Source organism: Microcaecilia unicolor, chromosome 1 (genome assembly GCF_901765095.1).
Source record: "Microcaecilia unicolor chromosome 1, aMicUni1.1, whole genome shotgun sequence".
In the NCBI taxonomy this organism is placed as follows: domain Eukaryota; kingdom Metazoa; phylum Chordata; class Amphibia; order Gymnophiona; family Siphonopidae; genus Microcaecilia; species Microcaecilia unicolor.
Window position 1 is genome coordinate 455485023 of NC_044031.1, and position 25314 is coordinate 455510336.

General features: G+C 44.4%; 1 protein-coding gene across 2 annotated transcripts in view; it reads left to right on the top strand.

Annotated features, from left to right (window-relative positions):
- Nucleotides 1–25314, top strand: part of SMCHD1 (structural maintenance of chromosomes flexible hinge domain containing 1) — a 735404-nt gene that overhangs the window by 280833 nt on the left and 429257 nt on the right. For both annotated transcript variants that reach the window (XM_030213010.1, XM_030213015.1), the window contains exon 23: nucleotides 19775–19914. In XM_030213010.1, coding sequence (XP_030068870.1) covers nucleotides 19775–19914 — 140 coding nt within the window. The remainder of the gene's footprint in view (nucleotides 1–19774; nucleotides 19915–25314) is intronic.

Below are 25314 nucleotides of genomic sequence, written 5' to 3' on the forward strand. Positions count from 1 at the left end.
AGGGTATATCTGGGAATGGACTGGATATTGCACTGTTCACAGAAGAAAACATTATAAACAACTGAACGTGGACAAAGCTATGTGGCCAGATGAGACACATCCCAGGATACTGAGGAAACTCAGAGAAATCCTGGTGGGACCTCAAGGATTTATTTATGTTTCAACTGTTTTATTGATGACCATTCATAGTAAACACCACCAAAAATACACATATCCAGGAATTCAAAACTGTACATAGTAAAAACAAACCGATATAATCTGTCATCAAACTTATCCAAATTTTTTGCCCCCCCCCCATCCCCGCCTTCCTGTAATAACAGTTCAATCATTTCATTAGAACACAGTACCAGTTATCTAAATAAGCAATACATCTATAAGCCAAACAACTCAATCTAATAATAACTTCCGAACTATGTTAAAAAAAAATATGTCATCTGAAATCTATACTGTGGCCCATATCCCTACCCTACAAACCCACCCTACAAAAAAAAAAATCCTTGGACAAGGTGCGCATAGTTCGATTCCAGCCTCCAGACCAAAATCTGATGACACACAGCGACCTTGGGGCAACCCAGTAGTTCACCTGATCAACTAACCATAAGAGATTCCTTTCAAGGGGAATTCAGTATCAAACCCCTAGCCCTGTGTGGAAGGGACCCAACATATACACCCCATACTGCTAAAAAAAATCATTCCAGCATTTCGGGGAATCCCTAGCATACCTCTTCTCCAGCAGCATCATGTCATGTAATCGATTTCTCCACGCCCAAAAGGATGGAGCAATCTCCCCTACCCAAACACTCATAGTAACCCGTTTACCCACAGCCCCTGCCTTACCTGTGCATGATTGTGTGTCGTATAATTTTCATAATTATCCAGCAGCCACCTTTTCGAAGACAGTGGTAGCAATCGACCCAATAACTTCTCCATGTACCTTGCTATTTCCTTCCAAAAGTGTTTAACCTTTGGGCAATCCCAGAAAGCATGAAAAAAAGAGTTATTATCTCGCCTGCATTTTGACATTCAGGAGTTTCTAAGCCCCCAGCCTTAAATTTCTGTTCCTGCATAAAATAAGCCCTATGTAAAGTGCGAAACTGACACTCCCAGATTTCCACACTCACCGAAATTTCTGGAATTCTACTCAACTTATAAAAATCAAGAGAAACTGCTGAGGACCCTAATCCCCACTCCACCTGCGGGCAAGTTTCTCTAGGGATTTCTTTAGAATGACTCTTCTCAAAGCCGCATGCAAACCCAAAACTGCCAGGCCCCCGTCTCTGAATTTGTAAAAAAAACCAAAAACCCTGTAACCTTTCCCCCAGCGATGGAGACAGAGCCGACCCAGAAAGATCACGGATGTAGTGTTGTAACTGACAATCGGCCAAAACACTTTACGCTCAACTACTCCCCTTGCCTGTAATGAATCCCAGGAAAGCATCCTACCCCCATCATCCAAAACATGCTGTATCAAGGTAATTCCCTTAGCATCCCAGTGTTGAAAACTAGCTCCATCATGACCTGGAGTAAAACCCAGGTAGCCCCGGATCTGTAGTTGGTCAGAAATCTCCGGCTGTCCTCCCAACAGTGGCACCAGATAGCGCCACATCTGTCTCATTGAACTGACAATCACGCTCTGGCGCTAAGACATAAGCATCGCCACACTGGGACAGACCAAAGGTCCATCTAGCCCAGCACCCTGTCTCCGACAGTGGCCAATCCAGGACACAATCACCCAACAAGATCCACGGAGCAAAGCATTTTGTACTGCTTGTCCCAGGAATAGTGGATTTTTCTCTACATTCCTTTAATAACATTCTATGGCCTTTTCCTTCAGGAAGCCGTCCAAACCTTTCTTAAACTCTGCTAAGCTAACCGCCTTAACCACATTCTCCGCAAACGAATTCCAGAGTCAAATTATGCGCTGAGTAAAGAAAAATTTTCTCTTATTTGTTTTAAACTTACTGCACTCCAGCTTCATCGCATGCCCCCTTGTCCTAGTATTTTTTGAAAGCGTAAACAGACGCTCCATATCTGTCTTTTCCACTCAACTCATTATTCTATATACCTCTATCATATCACCCCTCAAGCTGGCGGTAAATCCGCACTTGCACTGTGTAACAACGAGTTAATATGCCACGGGTAATAATAAGCCCTCTTATAGTCTTGAGGTGTATAATTCCGCTCTTCAAGTACCCAGTCACCAAGGTGACGGAGAAGTCACGCATAATTATAAAGGTGCATATCGGGAAGGCCCAATCCCCCATCTTTATGTTTCAACAATTTTTATTGATGACTCAGCTTAATGCATACATCCAGTCCATTCCGTATGCAAAATTGTACAACATTCTTATGATCCGGTAAAGTAACAGTTGTCATCAGTAATTTCCACCCATTCCCTCCCCCCCTCCCCACAACATTGCCCCTCCCCCAAGTTTGCAAGTTTTGTGGTATTTAACAATTTAGCAGTTAGCAGGTGTAATCATGTTGCTGTCATCCTTTCTAAACACGTTCCCGACTCATGCCCTAACCTCACCCCTCTCATTCTAATTGCAGCATTTGGTTGGACAAGCAACTTCACTTCTGAGAGGGGGTTTTAGTGGGTAAGGGTGAGTATGGGTTAGATTCCACTGGGGTTGGGTGAAATTTCTGTCCCCATGCAACTCTCTAGAGAGGATGTGGCCCCTCTTCCAAAAGCGGGAACAGGGAAGAAATGGGAAACTGCAAGATGGTAAGCCTGACATCAGTGGTAGGAAAAATAATGACGTCGCTGCTGAAGGAAAAGATAGTTAACTTTCTAGAATCCAGCGAGTTGAAGGATTCAAGGCAGCATGGCTTTACCAGAGGAAAATCCTGCCAAATGAATCTGATTGATTTCTTTGACTGGGTGACCAAAGAACTGGATAAAGGACATGTGCTAGATGTAATCTACTTGGATTTCAGCAAAGCCTTTGATATGGTTCCTCACAAAAGACTATTGAATAAGCTGAGAGGTCTGAAGTTAGGACCCAAAGTGGTGAACCGGATTGAAAACTGGTTGACCAACAGGAAACAGAGGGTAGTGGTACATGGAATTCGCTTGGAGTAAAGGAAGATGAGTAATGGAGTGTCTCAGGGGTCGGTACTAGGACTGGTTCTGTTTAATATGTTTGTGAGAAACATTGCTGAAGGGTTAGAAAGAAATATCTGCCTTTTTGCGGATGACAGAAAGTTAGCCAGTAGAGTGGCTACCCCGGTGGGAATAGAAACCATATGAAGAGATCTTCAGAAATTAGAAGGTCAAAGGTTTGGCAGTTAAAATTAAATGCAAAGAAGTGCAGAGTGATTCACTTGTGGTGCAGAAATGCAAAGGAGATATACAAGATTGGAGGAGAGTGACTGATGAGCACAGGTCAGGAGAGGGACCTTGGGGTGATGATGTCTGAGTATCTGAAGGTAATGAAATGATGTGACAAAGGCAGTGGCCACAGCTGGAAAGGATGCTAGGCTGCATAGAGAGGGGTATAGTATTGATGCCCCTGTACCAGTCGTTGTTGAGGCCCCATTTGGAGTATTGTATTCAGTTTTTGAGGCCGCATCTTGCTAAGGATGTAAAAAATGTAAAGCAGTTCAGAGAAAAGCGACAACAGTTGTATGGAGTTTGTGCCACAAGATGTATGAGGGAGAGACTTGATGACCTGAAGATGTATACCCTGGAGGAAAGGAGAGACAGGGGTGATATGAAACAGACATTTAAATATTTGAAAGGTATTTATATACAAACAAACCTTTTCTAGAGGAGGGAAGGTGGTAGAACTAGAGGACATGAATTTAGATTGCAGGGGGGCTGACTCAGGAAGTACTCTTTTATAGAATGGGTGGTAGACGTCTAGAATGCCTTCCCATGAGAGGTGGTGGAGATGAAAACAGTAATGAAATTCAAAAATGCATGTGATAAACACAAAGGAATCCTGGATGGAAGGCATGGAACCAAACAAGCTAAGCTTAGTGATTTGATGGCAATAGCAGTAATTGAGAATTAAAGCCAGTGCTGGGCAGACTTCTACAGCCTGTGCCCTGATCATGGTTGCAGAGATATGGATTGGCTGGGGTGGTCTTCACTAACAGCTTAGTAGCTAGAGAATAAGGCTAGTGCTGGGTAAACCTCTATAGTCTGTACCCTGAAAATGGCAAGTTCAAATCAAGATCAAGTATGCATATGTAGTATCACATCATACCTTATGCTGTGAGTTTGTCTTGTTGGGCAAACTAGATGGACAGTACAGGCCTTATCTGCCATCATCTACTATGTTACTGTGTGTTCAAGCTGGCTTTCTCTCAAAAGACGAAAAGTCAAACACCCTGATTTAAACTGCACACATTGTTTTATAGGCAGTCAATGCAATAGTTCTAGACACAGCATTATATGATACCTCAAAAAAAAATCTAGAAACCAGCTGTACCACTGCATTCTGTATTGTTTGAATGGCTTTCAAAGTATTTTTTGGTAAGCCAATATACAAAATGTTACAGTAGTCAAAGTTATTCAAGACTAATGCCTGGAGCACTATTTGAAAATCTTGAGGGTCCAAAATCATTCTCAACTAATGCAATAAGCTAGGCTTTTAAGAAGAGATCCTAAGTAGCAGCTTCACCTGCTCTTATCTGACAACTGCTTATCCATTCTGATACTTAAATTTCATACCTCTGAAACAGAACCTATTGGAGACAAATTACCTCTCAGATTCAACCATAGAATGTCAGGGTTTTTTTTTTCAGGATTGCAAACCAATTGTTTTGCCTTCAGTCTGTTACCAAGTGAACACAGGGAGTCAAAAGTGTGCTTAAATCAAGTGTTTTCTAAGGGCAACAAAATGTGTATATCAGCAAAAAGAAAAAAAAAAGCCCCCCCCCCCCCCAAAAAAAAAAAAAAAAAACTCGAAAACCTCACAATTAAATCTGTCAGATGAAAGTAAAGTAGACAATGGCTGAATGCATATATTGAAAAAGCGTAGTCAACCAAGATCCTTGTGGCATTCCTGATCTCTCCATCTATCATTTGTAATCAGCCTTCTGCCATACTACTTTTTATTGACGATCAGGGAAGAAATTTTAAAACCACCTATATACTTTCCCACTAGGACTTAGGGTTTGCAAGTGGTCTTGTAAGATTGAATGGTTGACTGTGTCAGAATAAAGCAATATATCTAACATGACTAGCAAGGCTGACTCTTTTAAAGAATTATAAAGGCACCATCTTAGGTGAGCCCCTTGGGCAAACTCTAGGGCAAACTCAGACATTCCTTATAAGAATTATATCTTTTGTGGGGGCCACGTGATGGTAATATCCTGAGCGGACGTCTGTTGGCTCGGCTTCTCTCCTTCTCAAAAATTGGTTTTAAAAGCGTTCCCACGCTGCAAAGTGCCCAAGTGGTGCGTGAAGTAAACAAAGAGATCGGGAGCAAGGGAATGCGGCGGCGGAGGTGAGGGGATGCCAGTGAAATCAGCGCGGCAGAACCGAGAGAGAACAAACGCTGCTGTAAAAAAGATGGCTTCGCCGGCTTCTTCCTCATCAGCGGCGGCCCTATCGCCACACGTCTCTTCGGCGTCAAGGGGGTTGCAGGAAGATACGGTACACGTAACTATGCGAAATTTGTCGCAGCTGATGGATGATAAACTGGCTAAACTCCATGCAGGTGTGGAGGAGAAAGACAGTGTGGCGGTGCATGCAGTGAGAATTCAACAAGCGGAGGAACGTATCTTTGAGCAAGAAGACCTGCTTACCGCAGCTGAAGGCCGTATTGGAATTCTGGAAAATCAGGTCCAAATGCTCATTGAAAGAGTGGAGGACCAGGATAACAGGGGACGCCGCAATAACCTCCGAATCATCGGAATCCCAGAAAGTTTGTCCAATAATGAACTCAGAGAAATGGCGGACACCTGGATACCGAAAACCTTGGGGGTCCCCCCAGAGGCAGGCCGGGTGCACGTGGAGAGAGTGCACAGAATCGGAGTGCGCAGAGAGGAATCTGGAAAGGCAAGACCCGTGATAGCTAGATATCTTAACTATGCAATAAAAGCAAAAATCTTGGAACTCTTTAAGAAACAGCGGGTGTTGGACTATAAATGCACCAGGCTGCTACTTTTTCAGGATTTTTCAGTGTGAGTAACGGAGCAGAGGAGGGCTTTGGCGCCATATTGCTCCCAGCTGTATACAAAGGGGGGTAAATTTGCCTTCCAATACCCAGCTCGGGTCAGGATCACGCATAATAACCACACGGTCACTTACACCGAAGCTCAAGGCATTTTTGGCTAAGCTTCCAAGTGAGTAAAGAAGCGGACTCTGTTCGATAGTACAAGCACACGAGCCGCAGCACAGATGGCGAGCCATTAAGAAACTGCAGGAAAAGTGAGGTGCTGCTCGTGATGCAGAGGAGCAGCAACTGTTTGTTTCAGTTTAAGTTAAGAATTGAGGAATTTCCTCTTGAACACATGGTGAAGCAAGGAACTTGACGGCATGGAGCGGGAACAGAGTGCAATATAAATGGCAGAGCGCTCCTTTGAGACAATTCAATACTCAGGACAAGAGTCTCAGCATTTTGGAGTGGCCGGGCCAGTGCCACTTTAGAGAGAAGTTATCTGTGGGGACTTATGGACACAAATTGAGTATTGGGTAACTGCCAAGCTGTATACATGGACAGGTTCGGGTAAAGTTGCTTCTGACGTGTGAGATATTATATTCTTGTGTTGATAGGGGGTATCAGTAAATTGTTAAAAGTTTAGGGTGGCGGGTGGAAGAAAATGGTGAATTTGTGATACAGAGAGACAGAGAGGGGAGGGGGCAGGAGCCTTGTGTTCTGGGTACAATCAAGAGGGGCAAGGGGAGGCAGGGGGGATGTGGGGGATGGAGGGATGTAAACTTGAGTGGATTATGAGAGGTGGATGGTTGGGAGTGTGGCTGGAGGGGGATAGGGGGGAGGGGGAAGCAAGGGGAGGGGAGAGATAGGAGGGAGGGGAGGGGGAAGAGACGGAGGGGGAGGGGGAGGGAGCTGGTGCTGATGGAAAGATATGTTAAACAGGCAGTAATGGACTATATGGGGGGAAATATACACTCAGCGGTGGTATATTTGGTGTTCCTGTGGGGCGGTCTGGCTGGGACGCCGCCCAGGGAAGAGGTAAACAAATTAATTGTACTAGCGAAATGACAGGATTGGGAGTATGGTTAGTCTGTGTGTAGCCACATTGAACGTAGATGGCATTCACTCGCCTGTCAAAAGATCTAAGAGTCTACAATACAGCAAGCACATGAAGGTAGATGTATTACTTTTAGATATTACTTTGATGTTGGTTCTGTACTATTGTGTTCTATATACATCACATATATGTATATTTTTTATTGATATATTTTTATGTATTTTTATGTTAGACCCCTGATGCAGGCGTTTGTACGCTGAAACACGGACCGTGTCGGGTCTCCATTATAAATAAAGAACTACATTTTTCTCAATCCTGAAGGCCCAGTGTTTGCTTTGTTTGGTTGTTTGGTTTTACTTATTCAGGAGGCACATTTATCACAAACAGAGCACTCTAAGTTGAAACAAAGGTGGGTCGGAGAGCTGGCTTCTGCCTCTTAACAGCAGACAAAGAGGAGTTGCGGTACTGATTAAAAAGGTCTAGACTTCACTTGGCACAGAATTATTCAGGATACAGAAGGGCGGTTTGTCATCTGGGCTGGTATACTACAGGGTAGTAAGGTAGTTCTCTGCTCAGTATATGCCCCTAATGTTTATTCACATACATTTTTTCATCCTTATTGGCTGCATTAGTCACTGTTTCTGGGAATCAATTGGTGGTGGGGGGGGGGGATTTCAACATAACAGCGGATCCCTTAGTGGACTGTAACCCTCCAAAACAGAGACCTAAGGGGTTGGAAGGGAGTGGGATTTTTGCAATGCGAGTTGGGATTGGTAGACATCTGGAGAGTTCTGCACCCGGATGAAAGAGAGTACACTTTTCTTTCCCATGTACACAATGTTAGGGCTCGATTGGATTATATTCTGATATCTCCTTCCCTATTCTCAAAGGTTCGTAGGGCAGATATCAAAGCAGCTGTAGTTTCAGATCATAGTATGATATGGGTAGAGCTGGGAAGCTTAAAGGGTAAAAGGGTATCTGGATGGAGAATGAACCCCACACCATATCTGGATCCGGAGTTTTAATTTTTCTTAATAGAGGAATGGCAGCATTATCTTGTAAATAAAAGGATACTGGTCTAGTAACATTTTGGGAAGCGGGAAAGGCAGTCATGAGGGGCAAGATTATAGAATACACAGCACGGAAAAGGAAAAAACACGATGGGGAACTTCTCTCTCTGCTGAAGCAACTGCATGCCACCCAAGGCGCTACAGTGAGGGGGGATAAAGAGGCGAAGGATAAATTCCAGGAATTGAAATCTTGCACAAATGAAATTCTGAGCCAGAGGACCAAGAGAGACATTCAATTATTTAAATATAATCTACACAGGTGGGGAAACAAAGCGGGGAGATTGCTGGCAAGCTTAGTTAGGAATAGACCGGCAAAGCAAGTGATCTCCCGCATTAAAGCGAGATCGGGGAAGATGTGTGAAAAAGAAGTAGAAATACAGGAGGCATTTGTGGAATTTTATAAAACACTGTACGACTCGGGGCACTGTGATGTGGGGCAGCACACAGAGTATTTTCAAGGACTTGGCCTACCAGAGTTAAATTCAGATCAGTTGGCTGTTTTAAATGCGCTCATAAAAGGGGATGAAATTCAAACTGCGCTTAAGAGGTTGAAGCTAGCAAAGGCACCAGGGCCAGACGGATTAGGCCCCGAGTACTACAAGGTTTTGGGGGTACATATGATGGGCCTGTTTGGAGATATGGGGCAGGCTCTTCTTACAGTGGGCCAGGAGGTGGGTGACTTGACCCACGCTACCATAGTAGTATTGCCTACTACTACTACTATTATTTAGCATTTCTATAGCGCTACAAGGCGTACGCAGCGCTGCACAAACATAGAAGAAAGACAGTCCCTGCTCAAAGAGCTTACAATCTAATAGACAAAGAATAAAGTAAGTAAATCAAATCAATTAATGTGTACAGGAAGGAGGAGAGGAGGGTAGGTGGAGGCGACTGGTTACAAGTGGTTGCAAGTCAAAAGCAAAGAGGTGGGCTTGCAGTCTAGATTTAAAGGTGGCCAAGGATGGGGCAAGAAGTAGGGGCTCAGGAAGTTTATTCCAGGCGTAGGGTGCAGCTAGACAGAAGGCGCGAAGTCTGGAGTTGGCAGTAGTGGAGAAGGGAACAGATAAGAAGGATTTATCCATGGAGTGGCGTGCACGGGAAGGGGTGTAGGGAAGGACGAGTGTGGAGAGATACTGGGGAGCAGCAGAGTGAGTACATTTATAGGTTAGTTGAAGAAGTTTGAACAGGATGCGAAAACGGATAGGGAGCAAGTGAAGCGACTTGAGGAGAGGGGTAGTATGAGTAAAGTGACCCTGGCGGAAGACGAGACGGGCAGCAGAATTTTGAACCGATTGGAGAGGGGAGAGGTGACTAAGTGGGAGGCCAGCAAGAAGCAGATTGCAGTAGTCTATACAAGAGGTGACAATGGTGTGAATGAGGGTTTTGGTAGAGTGCTCGGAAAGAAAGGGGCGGATTTTACGGATGTTGTAAGGAAAGAAACGACAGGTCTTGGCGATCTGCAGGATATGAGCAGAGAAGGAGAGAGAAGAGTCAAAGATGACCCCAAGGTTTCGAGCTGAGGAGACAGGGAGAATGAAAGAGCCATCAACAGAAATAGAAAACGGGGGGAGCGGGGAGGTGGATTTGGGGGGGGAAATGAGAAGCTCGGTTTTGGTCATATTTAATTTCAGGTGGCATTGAGACATCCAGACAGCAATGTCAGACAAGCATGCTGAAACTTTGGTTTGGATGTAAGGTGAGATATCAGGAGTAGAAAGGTAGATTTGGGAGTCATCAGCATAGAGATGGTAGGAAAAGCCATGGGATGAGATTAATGAACCAAGGGAAGAAGTGTAGATAGAAAAGAGGAGGGGACCAAGAACAGAACCCTGAGGTACGCCGACAGGCAGAGGGATAGAAGTAGAAGAAGATCCACCAGAGTGAACACTAAAAGTGCGGAGGGAGAGGTAGGAAGAGAACCAGGAAAGGACAGAGCCCTGGAATCCAAGTGAGGACAGGGTATCGAGAAGTATGCTGTGATCGACAGTGTCAAAAGCAGCGGAAAGATCAAGAAGAATGAGGATGGAATAGAGACCTCTGGGTTTAGCCAGTAATAGGTCATTGGAGACTTTAGTAAGCGCAGTTTTGGTTGAGTGGAGAGGGCGAAAACCAGATTGTAGTGGGTCAAGAATAGCATGTGAGGAGAGAAACTCAAGGCAGCGGTGGTGAACAGCACGCTCAAGTAATTTGGAGAGAAAAGGGAGGAGGGAGATGGGTCGGTAATTAGAGGGACAAGTAGGGTCAAGTGAAGGCTTCTTAAGGAGAGGCGTGACCACAGCATGTTTAAAGGCAGTAGGGACAGTTGCAGTGGAAAGGGAGAGGTTGAGAATGTGACAGATAAAAGGAATACGAGCAGGTGAGATGGTATTAAGAAGGTGGGTGGGAATGGAATCAGAGGAACAGGTGGTACATTTTGAGGAAGAAACGAGAAGTGTAGTTTCCTCAATAGTAACTTCAGGAAAGGAGGAAAAGGAATGAGGGGAAGGAGAGAGAGGGGAACGGACTAGTGGAGGGAGAGGTGGCGAGGTAGAGAATTCAAGGTTTATCTTTTGAACCTTGTCGTGAAAGAATTCAGCAAGGGTCTGAGGAGATCATGAAGGGGGAGGGGGCACCTTGAGGTGCCCAAGCCAGGAAGAGATAAGGAACAATTGGGCTCGTATAGGCCAATCTCCTTACTAAACCAAGACATCAAGATGTTTGCTAGTATTTTAGCATCTAGACTGGGGAAGGTTCTTCCCGCATTGATCCATGGGGATCTGACTGGGTTTGTGCCAGGCCGATACGCCTCTACAAATATACTGAGGGCTTTGAGCGCTATGCAGGCTAAGGGGAGGAAGCCTGGGGATGCAATTATTGCGAGCCTCGATGCGGAAAAGGCCTTCAATAAAATATTGTGGGACCATTTATTCTTGATTCTGCCACAATTTGGTATATTTGGAGAGTTTCTGGCTGGGGTGAGAGCATTATACAGTAAACCAACAGCTCAGATTCTGATCAATGGAGAACTGACAAACAGATTTGCATTAGAGAGAGGTACGAGACAGGGATGCCCCTGTCTCTGATGCTCTTTGTTTTAGCGCTGGAACTCCTGGCCTGCAAGATACGACAATTGGTAGAGCTTCAAGGGATAAGGGTGGGAGAGCAAGAGTACAAAATCAATCTCTTTGCTGACGATATGTTAATTTTCTTGGGCTGTGCGTCTCGGGGACTCTTCCTACTCATTGAATTGATCCAGCAATATGGGATGTTCTCAGGTCTTAAGATAAATTTTGAAAAATCAGAAGCGATGGCGCTGTCGTCCAATTGTGCTTGCAGACAGCTTCCAAATTTTCCATTGACCTGGTCGACAGGCCCCCTGAAATACTTGGGAGTATATTTACACCTGGATTTTTCTTTAATGTATAAAAAAAATGTTAATGATAAACTGGAGGCCATTCGGGAGTTGTGTAACAGATGGAAGGATTATCCCATTTCCTTTTTGGGAAGAGTGGCATTGGTAAGGATGGTACTCTTCCCCAAGGTTCTGTACCCTATTCAGATGATACCCGCCTGGGTCAAAAGCAAGGATGAAAAAATGTTTCGGGGAACAATATCTTCCTTTATATGGGGCAATAGGAGAACGCGTATTGGCTACAACAAATTGCTGAGGGAGAAGAATGAGGGGGGAGTAAAGCTACCAGACTTAAGGTTATATAATGTAGCAGCAGCAGTGAGATGGCTGCATGAATTACATACGGGGGTGCGGGTGTTTGCCCTGATCACGGTGTGGGAGACCGAGGCTGAACCTTCTTCGCTCTTCTCAGCAATACACAATATTAGTTTGCAGGCTAAGCTGTCTCCGCTGTTGCAACCGTTAAGTCTAGCGTGGCAGTGGTGGTGGGGGGGGGGGGGGGGGGGGGGCGGGAGGAATATCCCCATTTTTAGAGGTGAGGAATAACCCAAGGTTTCCAGCGGGGCAGGGAAGTCTGACACCTTTTAGAGAATGGACCCAAGGAGGGTGCCAGTATGTTGGACAGCTGGTAAAAATGGGGGAGGGAAGTCTCCCACCTTTTGAGAAGTGTCAAACTAAGTGGCAGTTGCCGAGGAAGTCATATTTTTCTTATGTGCAGCTTGCCCATTATGTGCAATCGCTGAGGCGACAAGGCAATGCATACCCGACATTTACCAAGCTTGATAACGTATTCATGCAATCGCCCCCTGAGAATAACAGATTATCATACTGGTATAAAGTGGGGCTGACTTGGAGACCGATGCCTTTTTTTGCTCAGCTGACACAACAATGGAGTCTGCTTTTGGGAAGGGGTAAGGGTACTATAGTGCATCAATTTCTGGAATGTTGGGTATTGCGGGATTACTGGAAGGGAGTTTTAGCTAGGGTTACCATACGTCCGGATTTACCCATATTTCAAAATGGCCGCCAAGAGTTGAAGCAGCCTCGCGAGACTTCAACTCTCGGCGGCCATTTTGAAATGCTGAGAGCCGGACTCACAGGATGCAGGGCAGGTGGCAGCAGCGCTCCGGGCAGGAAAGAGGGGGCTCTTTCCTGCCCCGAAGAGGTACCTCTAGACCACCAGGGATAGTAGAGTAAGGGGAGGAGAGGTGACGGGGGAGAGTGGAGGTCGTCGTCACATCACATCTAAGCAGCAAGCGCCAGTAGATCAGGCGACGACAGATCTGATGTTGGTGGACAATGCTTATGTCAGCGACTCAGCATGTGAGCCTCGCTGTATTATTAAAAGGTGATGGGGGAGGAGGGGGTGACCGGGGGAGGGGAATATGTGTCAGGGGTGGGGCGAGTGCGTGAAAGAGGCGGGGCAGGGGCGTGAAAGGGGTGGGGCAAGTGTCCTCTTTTTATGAGGACAAAAAATGGTAACCCTAGTTTTGGGGGGTTTGGAGGGGGCCCTTCAGGTCTCATTGGAGTGGACATATAGCATATTACTGCTTGGCTCAGATGTGGACCTCGTAGAACAGGGGCTTTCTGCTCCTCAATGCAAATTTGTGCTGGTGGCATTAGTAATACCAAAAAGAGTCATCTTGCAATGTTGGATAGACAAAGCCCCGCCTCCTTTGACTAAATGGCAGAATAGTATGGCATAGATGGCGGAATGGGAGCGGGGGGACTTGGAGCGACCTAGCAGAGAAAGCACTGTGTATAATGCTTTATGGAGAAACTGGTAGGCGATACCCAGATAAGGGGCTCAAATAGACACGCCAGGGTTCGAGGAGATATTATAGTAACACAATACAACACCTAGGTGCACCAGATCAGCCAGCTCAGGAAGGATGGTAAAAGGGGGTGGGTGGGGGGTAATAAACACAAAAAGAGAGGAACAACCTGACTCTGTAGAATACTGTTTTTCGTTGGCATGCAAAAAGAGGCGGGAGGACGTGGCATGAGAATAATGGTTTGTATAGTGAAATCAAATAAGTGTACCTTCTTTCCCCGAGTTCGGGAGTTTGGTATATCAATGTTTTGATTTGCATCTGTAACTGAGTTGATCTAACATTGGTGAAAGTTTATGTTTTTCACTATTTGTAAGGTTTGTTTCTCTGCCTAATAAAAATATTTAAAAAAAAAAGAATTATATCTTTTGTATTTATTTGGTCATTCCTGTCTGACCTACCTTTTATTTTTTCCATATTTTTCACGGGTGCTTAGAGGAGCCTGTTACAATGCAGCCTGTCTTTTTTTCCTACACATTGGACTTAGACATTCTTTCTCAAGGCCTAGAATTTTATTTGCTATGCAGGTAAGATGCCTTTCTAATTTAATTCCTGAACAAACATCAGCCATGAATCAGTCACTATCACTGTATCTTCTTAACTGTAGGTCGTTTAGTATTAAAGCTTCTGCTATCTCTGATCTTATTAAGGTCCAAAACATCGATTTGCTCTGTCTCACTGAGACATTGCTCTGAGAGTGGCTGTTTAGCTCAGTCACTCCCGCCTGGTTTTCTTTTTTGCCAGGTCACGAACTACAAAGAAAGGATGGGGGTGAAGCAATACTACTTTGTAAGGATCTGCCTGCGGTTGAACTTTCCACTGATTGCTTGACTTATAATGAAGTCCTACTTGTGAAACAAACAAATGTCCAAACTCCATTATTCATTCGTCTTTTTTATTGTGAGCCTACTAGGGACAGAGAAAGTACCTGCATATATAATAAAAATGTGAACTACTTTGATTATACCACAGAAAGGCTATCAAATCTCATCACCATCACCATTACCATTGTCCTCGAGCTTTATCTTCAATCGCATGAGAATAAATTTATCAGTCAATGGCTGATGCTACTCTGAAATTCTGTAAACACCTTATTGGCAATTTTAACACTCATGTTGATAACCCTTGCCATCTAAGTACATTCTCTTTCAGTCCTTATGTGTAGATTTGAATTTGATGCAGCATATACTTGGTCACACCTTAGACTTGGTATTATCTCCATCTCTTTCAGATTCAGTGTTTCCTCCTTCTACCAGTTTCCTAGTCAGACTACTATTTATTGTTACTTCACCTTTAGGCCCCTTCTATTGCCTTTTCTATGTCTCTTTCAAGCCATGTTACTTGTCCTCTTCACAGAGTTCATTCTTTATTTCTTTCTCCAGCCTATTTTCTTGTTTTCCCTCTGGATTTGTTTCCCTTCCTTTGCATTGCATTAACTCGAAGCAATGTATTAAACTTGCCCCCCCCCCCCCCCCCTCCAATTCTATCTATTCTTCAGCTTGCTGATGTCCCTGGTACAGTAATACCCTCCTGCTCAAACTACAGGCAAGGAGAACGGAATGGCTCTGAAGAGAACACCCTTCCCTCTACCACCCTACATCCATTTAAGGAACATCAGAACATATATAACTGTTATCTGAAAAAGCCAAGAAAAGTTATTTACAACTTTAATTCAAAATTCCACAAATACTGCACATAAACTTTTCTTGACTGTGTCATCGCGTACTGCTAATACAACTCAAGACAGGATCACCAAACTACTGTCTGTGAGCCAGTTATCTTTGATCCTGCAGAATAAGGCCATGGTCCTCTGGGCACCTTTTCTATCTTTGATGGCTCCTGACTTCTGCCACTTCTCTCCTTCAAAAAAATGTCAACCTACTTCATTTATACTATGGGTTCTCATTCAAACCTGTCACTATAAATGTCTCAAGATATTGCTTCTATGAAGTTAATGACTCCATCTATTCCATCCTCTTGGTTCAAGGTCAAACAGAGACTTGTTCCCCTGGTTCTTTCTGTTCTAAGTTCTGGACTTGAACCCTGTTGAACCCTCATTGGATCCAGCATTTCCATTGAACTATAGTCCCATTTCTGATCTGTGCATTCTATTAAAACTGATTGAGGAAGTAATGTTTTGCCAACTGTGTGCTATTTAGAAGGCTGCAGGATACTCCACCCAAGGCAATCCAAATTCCAGTCTGGTTGCAGTACGGAAACCATCTTGGTTTCATTCCTTAGTGAAGTTCATGGTATCCTTGTAATGTTCCACAAAGTTTAATACTCTGATGGGTGTCACCGCATATTACTACACACAGGACATTATGTTGGTCTATTAATGCCAGCCTTGACCTCCAACTGTTTTACAACTGCTTGGATGCAGTGGTTTCTTGATTACATATCAATGGCAATTACTGAATTCTGGAAAAAAATATTGCTTGTTGGATCTCTGGCCACTTACAGCATCTTTCTCTCAATCCTGTTTTATTTGTCCTTCCAGTTAAGTCTGTTGACTCTTTTTGATATTTGGGAGTTTCCCAAACTGTTTCCCAACTGTCTTTCACTCCTCAGATATCCATGGTAACTTGAAAGGGTTCCTTCATCTTATGCCAGTTATATTCAGTTTGTAATTACTTTGAAGACTCCATTATGCGTACTTCATGTACTTTTCATCTCTCATTTTGAGTACTGTAATGTTATCTATGCAGGGATCATGAAACTTTGAAGAGATTACAAAGCTTCTATAATATGGTGATATGTTTCCTCTGCAGAGCAAAATATTGTGGCCATGAGACTCCCCTTCTGATACAAAAGCACTGGCTATCTATTTGCTTCTGGATTCAGTTCAAGATTTTAATTCTTACTATTAGGGCTTTATGTTCTGGTTCTGATAGCTTATTCTCCGATGCGTACTTTACGCTCCTGTCAACACCACCACCTTGTACCCTCCTTCCTTCACGTATGCTCACGCTTTGCAAGAATACCTGGAACAGCATCCCTCTTCACTTATAAACTGAACTCTCATTTCTAAGATTTAAAGCTATCCTTAAACTGTATAGGTGACAACAATGTTGACGTTACCTTTCCTGTGCCCCTTTACTACCTCTTGCAGCAAGTCTACCCTTCCACTGTCTTGCTGACTCTTATCATTCCCTCCCCACCTTGTGGGTCTTTTAAATTATATTCTATTCCTCTCTTGGACTTTATTAAATTTTCCATGTTCCGTTCTCCTATTTCAACCTCAGTATACTTTTAATTTTTAAACCGCTTAGATAATTGTTTTATTTGCAGTATATCAAATAAAATTGAACTGTGGTTGCCCATTCTTTCTCTCTTCCCTGACAAACTCACCCATATACACGTATTCCCTCAATGATCAGCATATGTTGTCTCCCCCTCTTTTTAAAGCTCAATTGGAGACCACACCTTTTATTGCTTAGCTCCTTCCCTTTGGAATTCTCTACCTTTGCATCTATGATCAGAAACAATTTATACATATTTTAGGGCCCTTCTAAAGTAGAGGAGTGTGGTAGCCGTGTTAGTCCACTCTTAAGGTTATCAATAGAAATTAAACAAAATAAAACATGGAAAAGAAAATAAGATGATACCTTTTTTATTGGACATAACTTAATACATTTCTTGATTAGCTTTCGAAGGTTGCCCTTCTTCTTTTCCGATCTGACGAAGGGCAACCTTCGAAAGCTAATCAAGAAATGTATTAAGTTATGTCCAATAAAAAAGGTATCATCTTATTTTCTTTTCCATGTTTTATTTTGTTTGATTTCTATTGAGGGCCTTTCTAAAAAGTATAATTTTCAACAAGCCTGAAGAGAGCCTGGAGGAGAACTTATGATTTCAGTGCTTGTCTTTTGATTATACTATTGTGATGCTTTTTGAGTGATGCTTTGCTTTCTTGCTTTTAAATGGAGTTCCTTTCCTTTTCAGTTAGAGTGCGTAAACTGCTTCAACCTACTTAATAGTAGAATGCAGTATACCACATTCTTAATAAATGATAAATGATAGTGGTCAGGATTATCAAACTGCTGATAATCGCTATGATTAACTTTAAATATAGAATGTTTTTCCAAGAGTTTGGCTATATACTAAAGCACAATTTTCCCAATACTTTTCACTTAAATTGGCAAATTAGAGCAGTGGCATAGCCAGAACTGATAAAATATATATATATTTTTGGTAGGGCCTGATGTTAACGTGGGCATAAGATAGTGCAGATATTGCCATCACCTCCAGTTCACCTCTCATTGGCTAGAGCTACTAGGGTTTGTTTTAAACTCCCCCAAGTCCCATATGCACCCTGCCCAAAAATTGGAATTCATAGGAGCCCTGCTCAACACACAGAAGGGTCGCACCTATCTCCCGGAGGCCAGAGCAGACAATCTAGTCTTCCTGGCGTCCAAGGTTCGAGCCTCTCGGCAGGTCACAGCTCGGCAGATGTTGAGATTACTTGGCCACATGGCCTCCACAGTGTACGTTACACCCATGACACGTCTTTACGTAAGACCAGCTCAGTGGACCCTGGCTTCTCAGTGGTATTGAGCCACAGGAAGTGTCCCCAGAGCTTGTTCTCTCTCTTCAGTGGTGGACAGTTCGATCCAGTTTGACTCTGGGACTTCCATTCCAAATTCCTCAGCTGCAAAAAATGTTGATGATGGATGCATCTCTCCTGGGATGGGGGAGCTCATGTCGATGGGCTTCACACTCGAGGAACTTGGTCCCACCAAGAAACAAATCTTCAGATCAACCTCCCTGATCTTCAAGTGGTCTGGAACACTCTAAAGACTTTCAAAGATCGGCTGTCCCATCAAATTATTCTCGTTGAAATAGACAATCAAGTTGCAATGTATTACATCAACAAGCAGGGAGGCACCGGATCATGTCCTCTGTGTCAGGAAGCTGTCTGGATGTGGCATTGGGCTCCCCTGCATGTCATGTACCTTTGAGCCACTTATCTGACGGGCGCAGTCAACACCCTGGCCGACAGACTGGGCAGGAGAATGCAGTCGTGTGAGTGGTCTCTCCACATGGGCATGGCCCGCAAGATCTTCCAACCGTGGGGCACCTCCTCGGTGGACTCTCATTCAGATTGTATATTGTTTCAGGTTAATCTGTGTTATGTCCTCACCATTGCAAGGCCCAATTGACCACTGTTTTGGGTGAGCCTGGATGCTAGGGATTCCCCACACATGAGAATATGAGAGCCTGCCAGAGAAAGCGAAGTTACTTACCTGTAGCAGGTATTCTTCGAGGACAGCAGGCTTCATATTCTCACAATCCCGCCCACCTCCCCTTGGAGTTTTCTATTTCATTATTTTATTTTCCTTATTTTGCTTTAAAATTAAACTGCGGGAACCGCGTTATTGCAGTGGGAGGGAAGGCACTCGGCCATACGTAGTGGTGCGTGGCTCGCGCTTCAGAAAGCTCGGGGTTTTTTTTAACTTGAGCATAAATGCTGAAGTGGATGACACGGATCGGCTTCTACCCACACGTGAGAATATGAAGCCTGCTGTCCTTGGAGAATACTTGCTGCGAGTATCTTCGCTTTATAGAGGTATGGAACCTGAACTATGGTTATGTGGTGCAAGGTTTCACATTAGGAGTCACTGACCAGGAAAGGGATATAGGTGTCATCACTGCTCAGTGTGTGGGGGCAGTGGCTAAGAAAGCAAATGGAACATTAAGTATTATTAAGAAAGGAATGGATAACAAAAAATGAGGATGTTATAATGCCTTTGTATCACTCCATGGTGCGACCACACTTCGAATACTGTTTACAGTTCTGGTCATCCATTCTCTTTTTGAGACCAGTTATAGTGAAATTAGAAAATATGTAGAGAATGGCGACAGAAATGATAAAGGGGATGGGACAACTTCCCTATGAGGAAAGGCTGAAGTGGCTAGGGTTCTTCAGCTTGGAGAAAAGATGGCTGTGGGGGAGATATGATAGAGGTAGAGTGGAACAGGTGGAAGTGACTCACTTGTTTATTCTTTCTAAAAATATTAGGACTGCTGGGGCATGCAATGAAGCTACAAAGTAGTAAATTTAACACAAATCTGAGAAAATATTTTTTCACTCATCGTGTAATTAAACTCTGGAATTCGTTGCCAGAGAATGTAGTAATTAAAAAAGGTTTGGATAATTTCCTAAAGAAAAGTCCATAAACCATTATTAAAATGATTTGGGGAAAATCCACTGCTTGTTTCTAGGATAAGCAGCATAAAATGTATTGTACTGGGATCTGTACCTTATTCAATACAATCTTTTTTTTTTTTTTTTTTTTTTTTTTTAATAGGACCACCTTCTAAACTGAAAGTGATACCAGCGTCTGAAATGTTGATCATTGAAAATGGAACTGTTTTACCTTTCCAAGTGGAAGTGCTAGATGAAGCAGCGAATATCACTGCACAACCCAAACTGGTGGTCCATTGCAAGGTATGTTAAGCTCTCTCTTTGAGGGACTACGATCAGAATGAGGTTAATAATTTAATATGCTTTTGGAACCATCTGAGTGTACTAAGAGAACCAAGGTTCAGCAAACAAAGCACCCAAAAAGAGTTGTAAAGCTTATTTCTTGTTTTAATTTTATTATAGTTCATCAATCTGAATAAAGATGACTACCTGCTGGATCATTGGCCACGCACCACAGCCAACACCAACACGTTTTCTGACATGCCAACTGTAGATTCCTTCCACTACTTTGGCATCATCATAGACTCTCATTTGACATTGTCTCAGCAAATTTATTCTGTATTTAAATCGGGCTCCTATACACTGCATAAACTTAAGTCAATTAGGAAGTGTCTTGACCAAGACCCAGTATATACACTTTTCCATATCCTAATGACTTTGAAACTCGATCGTTGTAATGCAATATATTCAGGAATTACCTAGTCAGAGAACAACAAGTTATAAACCCTTCATTTACAGCTGCTAGGTTTCTTTGTCATGCCAGGAGACATGACTGTATCATCTCACTATTCTTTCATTTATATTGACTTCCAATAAAGTACTGGAGTCAATTCAAATTTGTAATATTAGCTTTTAAAGCTCTACACTGTATTAATCCAACACACCTGTCTTGCCTTATGGTACCTTATTCTCCACCCCAGTTACTGTGTTCTGTCAATGACTACTGACTGGTATTCCTCAGTTCCTCAAAAGCCAAATGTGAATTCACCTGAAATAGGGCTTTTTTCTTTTACGCCCTAACCTCTGTAATAGCCTGCCACCTACATGTTGAGACATCCTTTAGGGTTTTTCAATCAAACCTTAAGACCCACTTGTTCCACGTTGCCTATGAGAGGTGGTAGTTCCTGGATTGTATGTCTGGATTTGGTGCAGAAGTGAGGAATCTGTGATGTGTTATTGCTTTTTTGAGTGTCATCTTTCCTGTTTTTATTGTTGTTCCTTTCCTCTTAATTGATTTTAGTTTTATATTTGTAAACCTTGTAGACTTGCTCATGCAATCAACATGGTATAGCAAGAGCCTAATAAATAATGAATGTTAAACAATTTTTTAAGCATTTGTGGTGTATACCAATTCTTGAACATGGCATGTAACATGGAGATGACATTAAAAAAAAAAAAAAAAGGAGTCTAATCAACCAATCACATTGCATCTTTTATTCCTCAGTGACCACTCTATTTTCAGTATACTTTATGGCTTCAATTAGCAAAAGTCTTGCATGTCTGTCATTTTCCTAACAGAATTTTACTTTCTGACTGTCCGGATCACTTCAGAACCATTAGAAATATTTGTGACATTTATACTGAACAGAAAAAAATTAATGTGTATTCCAGTTTAGTTCCAGGTCAATTATAGAAGTTTGATGATTCTGTCCTGTGTTGGGCTTGGTTTTCTCTGGGGCCCTTTTACCTGGACTATCTCAGGAAAAGACACCCATTCTTGGTGTCTGCAGTGTCTGGGGCCCAACCATAGCCTTCTAACTGAGTTCTCTGTCTTTGCTTGAAGAAGAGAACCCAGGTTTCCAGAGATGCTCAACAAGAGAGGATTTTTGGAGCCAAGTCCGGTTCCTCAACATTGGCATCGACATCAAGCATCCCAACGGTATCGAGAGCATTGGTAACCATGGCTGCTTCTAGACCGTTAAACACTGGGAGAAGTGAGGCATCGAGTGGGTCTCCACCTGTCTCGAGACCTCCTGCTGTACAGGCCCCCCGGGACCGTCCTCATCGGCACCAGGAAGCCTTGGTGACATCTTCAGGTGAAGGCCAAGAAGCATTGTCATCCTCGATGCATGGTGCCGGGAGCTCTGGGGCGTCGAAGGATTCGGTATCCAAGAAGCGTCTGCACTGGGAGGATCGCTCCCCCTGTATACAGGAGGTGCCAATTCACCTGTCACCAAGCAGTCAAGATCCCGCTCCCGTATTACCCCAGCAGTTCTGCAACCTGCACCTCAGCTGGCACCCCAGTTTTCCCAGTGCCGGCCCTCGATGAGCACATCCGGGCCTTGCTCCCCTGAGCTGCTGGATGGCTTTGTGCAATGGTGTGCATTGGTATCAGGGGTGCTTGCATCTGCCTTACCTCCTGTTGCGGCCCCGCCTGGCCCTCATCCTACGGTAAGGCCTCCGATGCTGGCATCGCTTGTAGCCCCAGTGTTGACTGCCACCCAAGCCAGCACCCGCTCGACATCAGTGGTGGAAGCTTCGTTGGAGTTGAGGTGAGAATCAACTTCTCAAAGCCGCTCTTGAGGGCATGGTTCCTTAGTATTGAGGCAGCTTCAGTCTTGGCAGTCCCATAGGGATATATTCTCTGACACCGAGGAGGAGCGCTTATGAGATTCAGAGGAGGATCCCAGATACTTTTCCTCAGATGAGTCTTATGGGATTCTTTCTGAACCCTCCCCTCTACCTGAAAGGAGACATTCTCCGCCTGAGAGCCTTTCATTTCCATCTTTTTTTTTTTTTAAGAATATGACTGAGGCCATTCCATTTCCTTTGGAAGTGGATGATGAGCCCAGGGCCAAGATGCTTGAGGTCCTAGACAATACGTCTCCTCCTAAGGAGGCTGTGACTGCACCTCTCTACGAGGTACTCAAGGAAGTCCTCGCCAGGAATTGGGAGTCCCCTCTGACGGTCCCTGTTATTTCCAAGAAGATTGACACCCAGTATTGGATCCATGGTACATCTGGTTTTGACAGGCCTCAGTTGCCTTACAATTCCATGGTGGTGGAATCTGCTCTCAAAAGAGCAAGGAGTACTAGGGACTATGCCTCGGCGCCACCAGGCAGAGAAGCTAGAGCCCTGGATTCTTTTGGGAGGAAGATGTACCAGGCTTCAGTGCTCATCTCCCGTATACAATCCTACCAGCTCTTCACGAGCATCTACTTGCGAAACTCGGTGCGACAGCTGTCTAACTTGGTAGTTGCGCTCCCTCTGGAGCACGCCAAGCCTTTTCGCAATTTGGTCAAGCAGCAGAAGGCATGTTGAATGTTCTTGGCCAGGGGCACTTACGACACTTGATGTGGCATCCGGGATCTTTGCTCAAAGTATAGCAATGTGCAGCCTCTCATGGCTGTGGGTTTCTAATATGAAACACTCTGTTCAGCAGTGGTTGGTGGATGCCCTTGCTTGGGGGGGGGGGGGGGGGGATAACCTTTTTGGAGAGAAGGTTGAGGAGGTTGCTGACCAAATCAAGAAGCATACTGTTACCATTTCTTTAGTCTCCTGCTGGGCGCCTTCTGCATCCACCTCAGCTAGGAGGATTTTAGTCAAGCAAAGGAGCGATTCCTACTACTATTCTAGGCGTGGGTACACTCCTTTGGCTCACTAGACTACTCAGGCTCAACCCCAGCTCTGTCATCAACAGCGTGCGCCTAAGGCCCCTGCTGGTCCCCAGGCTGAGCAAGGGACGAGCGTTTGATTGGCTCCAGCAGATCATAGCCACAGTAAAAGTGTCTGTCCCGGAGGACTTACCAGTCAGGGAGAGGCTAAAATTTTTTCACCAAAGGTAGCCTCTTGTAACCTCTGACCCGTGGGTTCTTCAAATAGTCCATCTCGGATACGCCCTCAATTGGCATTTCAAACCTCCAAATTGCCCACTGAGAGCTCATTCATTCAGCTCTCAGCACAGGCAGGTTCTAGCAGAGGAACTGTCTGCCCTTCTGAAGGCCCATGCGGTCGAATCCGTTCCACCAGTGGAAGAAGAGCAGGGATTCTATTCCAGGTACTTGTGGAGAAGACGAAAGGGGGGATGCATCCCATCCTAGCCCTAAGGGCCCTGAACATCCGTAAAATCCGCCCCTTTCTTTCCGAGCACTCTACCAAAACCCTCATCCACACCCTTGTCACCTCTCGTTTAGACTACTGCAATCTGCTTTTTGCTGGCCTCCCACTTAGTCACCTCTCCCCTCTCCAGTCAGTTCGAAACTCTGCTGCCCGTCTCATCTTCCGCCAGGGTCGCTTTACTCATACTACCCCTCTCCTCAAGACCCTTCACTGGCTCCCTATCCGTTTTCGCATCCTGTTCAAACTTCTTCTACTAACCTATAAATGTACTCACTCTGCTGCTCCCCAGTATCTCTCCACACTTGTCCTTCCCTACACCCCTTCCTGTGCACTCCGCTCCATGGATAAATCCTTCTTATCTGTTCCCTTCTCCACTACTGCCAACTCCAGACTTCGCGCCTTCTGTCTCGCTGCACCCTACGCCTGGAATAAACTTCCTGAGCCCCTACGTCTTGCCCCATCCTTGGCCACCTTTAAATCTAGACTGAAAGCCCACCTCTTTAACATTGCTTTTGACTCGTAACCACTTGTAACTACTCGCCTCCACCTACCCTCCTCTCTTCCTTCCCGTCCACATTAATTGATTTGATTTGCTTACTTTATTTATTTTTTTGTCTATTAGATTGTAAGCTCTTTGAGCAGGGACTGTCTTTCTTCTATGTTTGTGCAGCGCTGCGTATGCCTTGTAGCGCTATAGAAATGCTAAATAGTAGTAGTAGTAGTAGTCTGAGAAAAGTTCAGGATGGTTTCCCTGGGCACCCTTCTCTGAACTTAAAGGATGCATATACTCACATTCCATTACTTCCAGCCCACCGGAGATATCTTCTATTTTGGCTGGGAACACATCACTTTCAGTATCACGTGTTGCCTTTTGGCCTCACGTCAGCTTAGTAGTATCAAGCCAAGGGGAGTCTAGAAGATGTCATCCAGGTCTCCCCCAGAGCTTGTACGCTCTCTTCATTGGTGGACAGTTCGATCCAATTTGACTCTGGGACTTCCTTTCCAAATTCCTCAGCCACAAAATGTACTGATGACGGATGCATCTCTCCTGAGATGGGCAACTCGTATAGATGGGCTTCACACTCAAGGAGCTTGGTTTGTCCAGGAAACAAATCTTCAATCTCCTGGAGCTTTGGGCGACCTGGAACGCTCTAAAGGCTTTTAGAGATCGGTTATCTCAGACAATCAGGTTGCAATGTATTACGCCAACAAGCAGTGGGAATACCAGATCATGCCCTCTGTGTCAGGAGGCCATCTGGATGTGGCATTGGGCTTGCCAACACAGCATGCTCCACTTTTCTGGTGTGCACAAACAGTACCCTGGCTGACAGGCTGAGCAGGGTAATGCAGCCGCATGATTGGTCTCTCAATATGGGCACAGCCCGCAAGGTCTTCCGAGCATGGGCCACCCCTTTGGGGTGTATCTTTTTGCCACTCAGATTATCCACGAGATCCTGTTCCAGGCTTCAGGCCTGCAACAGGCTAGTCAGATGCCTTTCTCCTCAATTGAGGGACAGGTCTTCTTTAAGCGTATTCTCCAATACCTCTAGTAGGAAAAACTTTGTTGAAACTTGAGCAAGACCG